This window comes from Arachis ipaensis, chromosome B03, assembly GCF_000816755.2.
Source record: "Arachis ipaensis cultivar K30076 chromosome B03, Araip1.1, whole genome shotgun sequence".
Lineage (NCBI taxonomy): Eukaryota > Viridiplantae > Streptophyta > Magnoliopsida > Fabales > Fabaceae > Arachis > Arachis ipaensis.
Genome location: NC_029787.2, coordinates 35,900,160 through 35,909,907, shown reverse-complemented (window position 1 = coordinate 35,909,907; position 9,748 = coordinate 35,900,160). Strand labels below are relative to the sequence as shown.

General features: G+C 29.4%; 1 protein-coding gene across 3 annotated transcripts in view; it reads right to left on the bottom strand.

Moving 5' to 3' along the window:
• The window catches only part of LOC107630300 (aldehyde dehydrogenase family 2 member C4), a 14,585-nt gene continuing 5,059 nt past the window's right edge, over nucleotides 223-9,748 (bottom strand). For 2 of the 3 annotated variants that reach the window (XM_016333399.2, XM_021118746.1), the window contains exons 3-9: nucleotides 2,323-2,706; nucleotides 1,777-1,866; nucleotides 1,513-1,686; nucleotides 1,117-1,254; nucleotides 855-992; nucleotides 717-778; nucleotides 223-622 (exon numbers count right to left, since the gene is read on the bottom strand). In XM_016333399.2, the coding sequence (XP_016188885.1) occupies nucleotides 349-622; nucleotides 717-778; nucleotides 855-992; nucleotides 1,117-1,254; nucleotides 1,513-1,686; nucleotides 1,777-1,866; nucleotides 2,323-2,706 (1,260 nt within the window). In that variant the 3' untranslated portion in view covers nucleotides 223-348. The remainder of the gene's footprint in view (nucleotides 623-716; nucleotides 779-854; nucleotides 993-1,116; nucleotides 1,255-1,512; nucleotides 1,687-1,776; nucleotides 1,867-2,322; nucleotides 2,707-9,748) is intronic. The other variant, XM_021118747.1, reaches the window with a different exon arrangement.

Here is a 9,748-nt window from a genome sequence, read left to right as displayed (position 1 = left end):
CCACGTAGGCGTCTTTAGAAAAAGTTGTTTTTGTGATGTTTATGTGAGTGGTGGCTTTTAATGTTATTATTGTATATGATGAGATTTTAGTAATCCGACATGTTTCCCGCGTGAGGTTCTGCATCGCTTTATCAATTTAGAAAATCATTGATATTCTGATTAAAGGCACTTTATGAAACTATATTTTATACGAAGAGAATTGCTGTGCGATACGAAAACTCGGAAAGCAGGAAATAACATATTGAATTATTGATTACCTACTAACGTGATCCTCCTGCCTAATTATTTTTGATATACATAAACATATATAAATGCAGGAGGAGAATTTATATATAGTTTATGTCATATTCAAAGCCAAGGAGAATCGTAAATAGGTGTGACAACAGATTTAACTTGTAGGTATTTGTGAAGTGCATCCAATCCGGAATCTTTTCCAAATCCACTCATCTTATACCCTCCAAAAGGAACATCATCCCCAAACGCAAAGTAGCAATTGATCCAAATAGTCCCTGCACGAATGGACCGTGACATTGTGTTTGCTGTGTCTATGTTCTTTGTCACTATCCCCGCTGCTAACCCATATCTTGTGTTGTTTGCACTCTTAATTGCTTCCTCAATCGTCCTGTTTTTTCAGATCATCAAATATATACTTTCTAGTTAACTACTTATTGCACTTTTTCCTTAATGATAACGATAGAATTATCTATCTCACTTACCTGAACTTCTTGAGTGCCATGACAGGGCCAAATATTTCATCTTGTGCTATAAGCATATCCTCCTAATTAAACGGTACAGTTGTTAAAATAATTAATTATCTACCTAATTTAAACTCTTGATGACTTAGAATTACTCACCTTCACATCAGAAAAAATTGTTGGTTGAATGTAATAGCCCTTGTTGCCCAGTGTTTTACCCCCAGTCAACAGGGTAGCACCTTGTCTCTTTCCATGTTCAATGTAGGAAAGGACTTTTTCAAATTGGTTCTTGTCAACCTACATCAATTATATCGAAAATAATTAGCCACCAGAGAATTAAGAATCATAATGAGTTAGTGTGTCAATGTGTCATATATATATTGATCGTAAGTCTTAACTAACTAACCAACTAATTAATTACCTGCGGTCCTTGCTGAGATTTAGGGTCAAAAGGATCCCCAACAACCCATGCTTTTGCCTTCTCTACCAGCTTCTTTTCAAATTCATTGTAGATACCTTCCTGAACAAACACACGCGAACTTGCAACACAGACTTCTCCCTGATGGTGTGTGACACGCAGTAAGAAACAGATAAAAGAATTATTAGGCAGAGATATAATTCTTATGACTATGCTAGGTGTACATCAAAATCAACCAATAAAATAAGTCATCATATAAAATATACATTAAAAATATAAAATATATATAAAAAATAAATTAAATTACACATATTTATATACAAATTTATAGTAACTGATTTTTAATATCCGCATAACATTTTTGTAATTTTTAATTGAAAGCAAATGTATGTTGTTGACCTTGTTAAATAGGATGCCCAAGAGAGCAAGGTCAGCAGCTTTGTCAATATCAGCATCATCAAAGATAATGAGAGGTGATTTTCCTCCTAATTCAAGTGACACTTGTTTCAAGTTGCTCTTTGCTGCAGCTTGCATTATTTCACGCCCTACTTCTGTTGAACCTGTGAAGCTAACCTGAAAATATGTATATTTATTTATTCATTAAATGTTACATACTCAAAACATTGCAAATAATGTGTAACATGTAACTAAACTAGTAATTACTTTATCAATGTCCATGTGTGAGCTTATTGCAGCACCAGCAGTTGGACCGAATCCGGGAACTACATTAAGCACTCCATCCGGAACTCCAGCCTTCAGAATTGGAAATTTTGGTAACAATTAGACAAATGAATATGAAAAAGGATGTTAGCTCTAGCTAGTAGTTTTAATAAAAAAAACAGAGTAAAATGACAATTAGATTCATGAGAAATTCGACCTCATACTACTTAAGTTTTGAAGAAGAAAAATACTAATTAGATCCTCCATAATATTAAACAATGCACACGTTATGTCCTTTTGTTTATGGATAATTCAAAACGAAATAGAGTTGCTCATGTGTTTTGTTATTTACGTAATATGTCTTGTTGCTACGATATGAGCATGAGACGATACTATCAACTGCTCTCTGTTTACTATCATAGAGGATCTAATTAGTTTTTTTTTTTTTCCTTTAGATACTAATTAGTCTAACGTCGAAATCCTCAAAAATCTAATTATGCCTGGCTGCCTGGACTCTAAAATAATGTGTAGAATAATAATGGTAGGTACCAGTTTGGCTAGATGAGCATAAAACAGAGCAGAGAGTGGTGTCTGCTCTGCAGGCTTGAGTACCATGGTGCAGCCTGCAGCCAAGGAAGGGCTAACTTTAAGGAAGAACATGGTGGTTGGGAAATTCCATGGAATGATGTGTCCAACAACACCAATTGGTTCCATCAATGTGTATGCATGGAACTTCCCAGACATCTTTAACACCTCCCCATGGATTTTGTCAGCAGCACCAGCATAGTAGCGTAGAGTGTTTGATGCTGTAGGAATGTCCACAGCCTTGCACATATGATACAATTTTCCAGCATCAATAGTATCTAGTGCCGCAAGTTCTTCCACGTTTTCATCAATTAGTTCTGCCCATTTCATCATAATCTTTGCTCTCTCCTGATCATCACATACATATATATATGCTTGAAAACATTCATGTGGATTCAAAGTAGGGGAGTTTTCTGGTGAACAAAATAATGGTACCCAAGGATGTCGAAAGATTGACCTATAAATTAGAGGTTGACACGTGGAATGGTTGAATATCATGAGAAACATTTTAAGAATATGCTTTTGTGAATTACATTAAAAATGGAAAAAACGAAGTTATAGAAAAAAAAATATAAATGCATATGGAAGGAAAAAGAGGGATAAAAAACTGTGAAGTTAATAAAAATGAGATTTTTTATTTAAATAAATTAAATAAATATTTTATTATTAAAATAAATAATTATAAAAATTATTATAAAAATACATTTTTCAATCTTATCTCGTTTATTTATACCGTAAATGATATAGTTATGAATATATTTCGTTACGAGATATATGAACTTTAAAAAAATACACATATCTTGTTTACCATGTAAAAAAGATACATTTATAATCTCGTTTATCGTGTAAACGAGATATGTGTATTTATAAATATAAAAATATAATTTTTGAAAATAATTAAAAATATTAATAATTTAAATTAGACCAAATTCTTAAAATAGAACTTTTAAATAAGAAGGAAAATAGACTGTTTTAACTTTCAAACCCACCTATCTTCTTTGTTATTTTGAAACGGTTTATCTTTTCTATTATTTGAAATTGTCTATTTTTTCTATTATTTAAAAATTTTCATTTTAAGAGTTTGGTCTAATTTAAATTATTAACATTTTTTTATTATTTTTAAAAATTATATTTTTATATTTACAAATACACATATCTAGTGTAAACGAGATAATTATAAATGTATCTTGTTTATACTGTAAACGAAATAGGTATATTTTTTCAAATTTTATATATCTCGTTTACAGTGTAAACGAAATATATTCATAATTATATCGTTTACAATGTAAACGAGATAAGATTGGGAGACGTATTTTTGTAATAATTTTTATAATTATTTATTTTAATAAATAAAATATTTATTTAATTGATTTAAATATAAAATTTTATTTTTATTAATTTCACAGCTATTTTTTATTTTTTTTGTTTCCTTTCGTGTATTTATATATATATTTTTTCTATAACTTAGTTTTTTCCATTTTTAACATAATTCACAAAAGTATACTCCTAAGATAATTCTCATTGTATTCAACCATTTTACATGTCAATCTCTAATTTGTGAGTCAATCTTTGACCATTTTTAAATACCATTATCTTGGTCACCAAAAAACTCCCTTTCAAAATAACACATCCAGGGAAAATTATGTTACTGCATCTGCATGCAGTACCCATCATGATTCAGTTTATGCGACAAGTAAAGTTATACTCCCTCGATCCGTCTCATATTAAGTGTCTCTTTTCATTTTAAACATGCAATATGTTGCTTTTTTAAAACACCAAATTATTTTGTCTAATAAAAAAGATGTTTATATAAAAGATTAAAATTAATAAGATTTTTAAAAAAAAAAATCAATCCAAACTCACCTGGAGTAAGATAAAATGATTCAAGGTAAATATGAAAAAATTAATGAGAAAAATTATCATAAGTTATGATTATTATCAGTTATAGTTGCTTACGAGAAGGAGGCTGATTTTTCAAAATCAAATTACGTTCAATTTCATAAATCTGGAATTAAAAATATTTAAAATAAAAATCAATATAAGAGTTAATTGCCAATCCATATTTAATGGTATATTAGTGTATGACTAATTTAATTTTTAACGGGCAAGTAAAAGTTGTGATCAAGAGAAATATGAAATAACTAGATAATAAAAAAGATGTTGGCATTTATTTATAATTTTATGTTGTCATTTATATATGAAAAAGTTTAAAGAATCACCATTAATTCAGTCAACTAATTTAAAAATTTACCAACAAAAGAAAGAAATTAACATAAAAAATATCTAAAACTAAAAAAAAAACAAAACATTTGAAATTAAAAAAAATGTGAAGGTGAAATAACATAAAATAAATGTTGGAAGTGTCCACTATAAAAGAAGGTGGTATGCTCTCGTCATAACTTGAATCCCAATGTTATGCTATCATTTCAGACATTGTTTAGTAGAGAGGATCTATAGAAGGATATATGCCAGTTGTAGTTTAAAGATCATAACGTGAGAGATAAGATAAATGCTGCATTGTCTATGGAGGTGGGTGATGGAAGGAGGACCAGGTTTTGGGAAGATATTTGGCTACAGAGTAGTTCGCTAAAAATGAATTTTTCGAGGTTCTTCTCTATTTCAAACCAAAGAGGATCTATCAATAGGGAATTGTAGGTTTTGAGACGGGTTAGAATGGATTTGGAAATCCAGTGGAGGCGAGATTTATTTCAATGGGAGTTGGAATTAGTCGATCAATTACATGAAACTTTAAGGCTTATAAAGATAGCATATGATATGCAAGATAGAGTTATATGGTGACAAAGAATGTATTTTTTCAACTAACTCTTTTTTGCAGGTGATGTAGTCAGAAACACTTCCAGAGGATACTACCAGCTATAGTTTCACCAAAACATTATGGAAATGTTTGGTTCCGCCACGGGTGGAGTTATTGGCTGGTTTGTTTTGATAGGAAAAGTGAATACCAAAGAAAGATTGCATAGGTTAGGAATTATTAGCCATGGTGATAAAATATGTGTATTGTGTAAAAAAAAAAAAATTGAACATATCTTCCACTTGTTTCTTGGTTGTGAGTTTACTTGGTAGGTGTGATGTAAATGGCTATTCGACTTTGGGAGGCTGTGGTCTATTCTGGATTCACTGAGCATTTTGAGAGTTAGACAGAGGTCGTCAACAGAAAAGAGGAGCGAGATAAGTGACTCATATGTTTCTTTGCAGCTATTTGGAATGTTTGGTTAGAGAGAAACGGGCGGATCTTTAATAACAAGGAGGCCGGAGTGGAAGAGGTATTTCACAAATCTTTGACCAGTTACAGAGAACGGAGTAGTATAAATCCCTTTTGTTGTTGATGGCAATGCCGGAGATAACGCTAGGGATTGTTTTCATATTTTATTTCGTTGAATTTGGTGTTTCGGACTTTGTTTGAGATTCTATCGCTCTACTTTATTGTATTGAATTCGCTTGTTAAAAAAAAAATTTCGAGCATAAAATTTATGATTTAAAGTTTAAAATTTAATATTTAAAATTTAATTAAGATTTAGAATTTAGAGTGGATGAAGGCGACAGCAACGGAGGGATAGTATTGTTGGTAGTGACAGTTAGTTGTTGTGAGTGAAATTGTAGTATTAGAAAGAAGGAAAATAAGTGAATTCAAATAAAGATGTTAAACCACTATTTTAAAAAATTTTATCCCTCTAATAATACTCACAATATGAACGAAATACGGATTTATTATATTATAATATAGAAGCCTGAGAAAAATACAAAGATGATTGTTAAAAATATAATGATAACAACAAAAGCTTTAGATAATACAGAGTATAGGAGATTGTATGTGTAAAAACAGATGCTTCAATACCTTCTCTCCCTCCCTATTTATAGGGGACTATCCCTTTTATTATGATAATTATTTTACAATTTTATTTTTGATTTTTACAAATATGCTTATTTTTTATGTAGATTAATTCAGGGGCTCTGTCCTGATTTTAATAGCTTCTATTTTTAATTCAGCTATAGTTTTGTAAATTTGGTAGTTAGTCTTATAATTCTGTTAATATTCTGCTAGTATTTTGTTGTAGAGGTTGTTGTCTTCTGCATATGATGTCTCTTTGATTTTGTAATTTCTTTGATACCTCTTCTTTTTATGGTTAAACATGTGTATTATTTTTTCATTCGGTATTTTTTTTTTTTACGTTCAAATGGGTCTTGGGTATCTAATATGTACAGTCATGGGCTGTACTGAACTTCTTCATCTTTTTTTGATGGGTCTGATTTTATTGCTTTTAAAGAATTTTGAATTTCTTCTTCCAAGTTAGTCGCTACAAGGGCAGCCATCATCTGTTTTTTGCGTGCTAGGAAATGAGTCTCTTTTTCGTATGATATTTTATCAAATCCTGAACTATGGTTCAGTTGATTTGGTCTTTTTTGAGACATGATCATCCAGTTATCAATGACCCTTTTACTGATTAGATTGAGATCAAATTTATTCTACCATTTTACTTTTACGTTTCAAATTAAATATTGCACACTAGGAGTGTCTTCATATCCTGTTGAGTCATATTCTTATGTCATTATCCAGCATATTCCTATAGTAGATATGAAGAAAATCAGTTTGTAGCTGTCTAAAAATGAGGTTTTATTTTTAAAATATTCGTAGGTCAGGCTAGTCTCCTTTAAAAAAATGGCTTCTATCAGTCCGAGTTCTTGGAATCATACCTTGAACCATTTAAAAAATTGTAAAAAAAAATTCTTGTTAAACCATATGAACCATGAATGTGGGTTTGAAGATAGGTGTAGGGTAAACTACCAGGCATTTATATAATCATAATAAGAATAATTTTGAGACTCAAATTTTTTGGTAAAACTTTTACAGTAAAAGGGAGATTTTTCCTATTCTGACAGAATTATTATTTTAATGATTTTGATTTTGGAGTATATTACGTCTTTGGTGGTTGGTTTTTATTGTGGGTTAGTTCAATTGATCCTATATCAACTAGAATGAACTCATAGAAAGTTCAGGTTTATTGAATACTCACTGATGGATAATGGAAGGTATTTGAGAATATTATTTTATAAAGGGTTTTTCGATCAATTTTGAACCATTCTTTTTCTAAGGCCATTATTTTCATAGGCATAGGCTTTTCATGACAAAGATGCTCTTCGGATAGTGGTTTGGTTTTAAAAAGATCGGATGGTTGTAATAATGCATATCTATTAACTGTAGATACTTCATATAAGCTTTTAGTTGATCTAGATAATTTTTCGTTTTTAACAACCTGTGACATCGTCAAAGGTTTAATGGATAATTGTTTAGTTGGTAATGACGTCATTGATTTGTCAAGTGGTTGATCATGATCTTCACTACTTATTTGCTGTGTGCTCATTTCTACCTTGTAAAAATTCTCTTGTTAGGAAATCAGGCAATGCATTTGATTCACGCACCTTCAATATGTTTAATAGTAAAATCAAAACATGATAATATAGCCTTCTACCTGGCAAACATTTGTCTGAAAACTATATTTTTTACATCATTTTTTAGCACACTAGGAGTAGCTTTACAATCAGTTAGGATTAAAAAGGCTTATTAAAAAATTTTTGAAATCCTGAAACACAAAAGACAATGGGTAATATTTCTTTTTTAATGGTTGCATAATTCTTCTAAGCCGAATTTCATACCCCAGAATGATATTTAATTATTTGTTCTTTTGATGAGTTTGGGAGACCTATTTAACCCCATACCTTAATTCTGAAACATTTGTCTCAACTATTAAGCTTGCCTTCGGGTCTGGTATGCTTAAACAAGGAATTTTTTTAATTAAAGTTTTAACTTTTTGAACTATCTTGGACATGTTCCCTGTCCAAGAAAGAGGTTGTTTTCTTAATCTCCTATATAAATGTTCGCATAAAGTTCTTATTCTTGGTAAAAATTCTGCTACATAATTAAAACATCCTAAAAATTTTTGTACTTGCTTTTTGTCGGTAATCTCATTTGGGAACTTACCTATAAATTCGACAGATCTTTTAATCGGAGTGATCGTCCCTTAAAAAATTTCATATCCTAAAATCTTACTTTTGTTACAAATATTTTTATTTTCTTTTCAGATAAGACAAGATCGTTCTCTTTTATAATTTTGATGAATTTTTCTAAGTACTGGATGTGTTGGTTAATTCTTTTAGAGTACACAAGTACATCGTCTAAGTAAATTATAGTAAAATCTACATATGAGTAAAAAATATTATTCATAATTTTTTAAAACTCACTAGGTGTATTTTTTAATCTTTGGGGCATTACATTCCATTCATAATGTCCAAAAGGTACAAAAAAGGCCATCTTATATCTATCCTTCTCTTCTGCGGATATCTGATAATATCTAGATTTTAAATCAAATTTAGAAAAAATAGTAACATTACTTAATCTTTTAATTAAGTCATTCTTATTTGGCAGGGGATATCTTATTCATTTTAAGGCTTTATTTAGAGACTTGTAATTAATTACTAACCTGAAAATTCTTTCTATTTATGAAGCCTTCACTACATAAAACCTTGTATAGCTTCAAGGAGATTTTAATGGTCTAATTAACCCTTTGTCTAAGTATTTTTGGATTTCTTTCTTATATTATTCTAAAAATTTTTTATTTATTTGAATAGATTTTACCTTAATAGAGATATCCTTTTCATGAAAATTATCCTCTTATGGTAATAATATTTCATATAATTTTTTATAATGGAAAGTTTTTAGATTTAGACTACACAGATCTTCTTTAATCCTCTCTTCTAATTCTTTCATTAAAGTTTGAATTTTTTGAATTTTTAGTTGTTGTGATATTCTTTTATATTCAATCTCTTGATTTAAGAAATTAGTTTTTTTATTATATTAAATTGAGAGATAGTAGCTTGTTGTAGTAAGTTAAGTTCTCTTTTCTTAAATTTTTGTATAAACTCAAATAAAATAGGTTAGTTTGATATTATTCCATCTTTATCTACTATAAAAGGATATAGTAAAAAGGTTATCTAATATAATCTGTTGAAATATTCTTTTGGCTAGAAAAAAATAGTTGAAAAACATACTTTGTCTTTACAAACCTTTGTTCTGAAAATCTTGTAATTTATAGTCATTTTATTATTTTCTGCTTTGACAATAGTTTTAGTTATTTTTTCATAATATTTGGTAGGTATTAATCTTTCTTATATACAGTTTATATCTGCTCCTGAGTCTATTATGGCTATAAATTCAAATTTTTTTCTTCGACTATTATTATTATAGGAGTATACCACTTTTGATTAATAAGTAATATTAATTCATTAATATAGTTATAGGGAGTTATGACTTTCTCTTTTTCTTCTATTAATTCTAATCATTCTTTTTTTTTATAAATTTATTATGTTTTCTCCT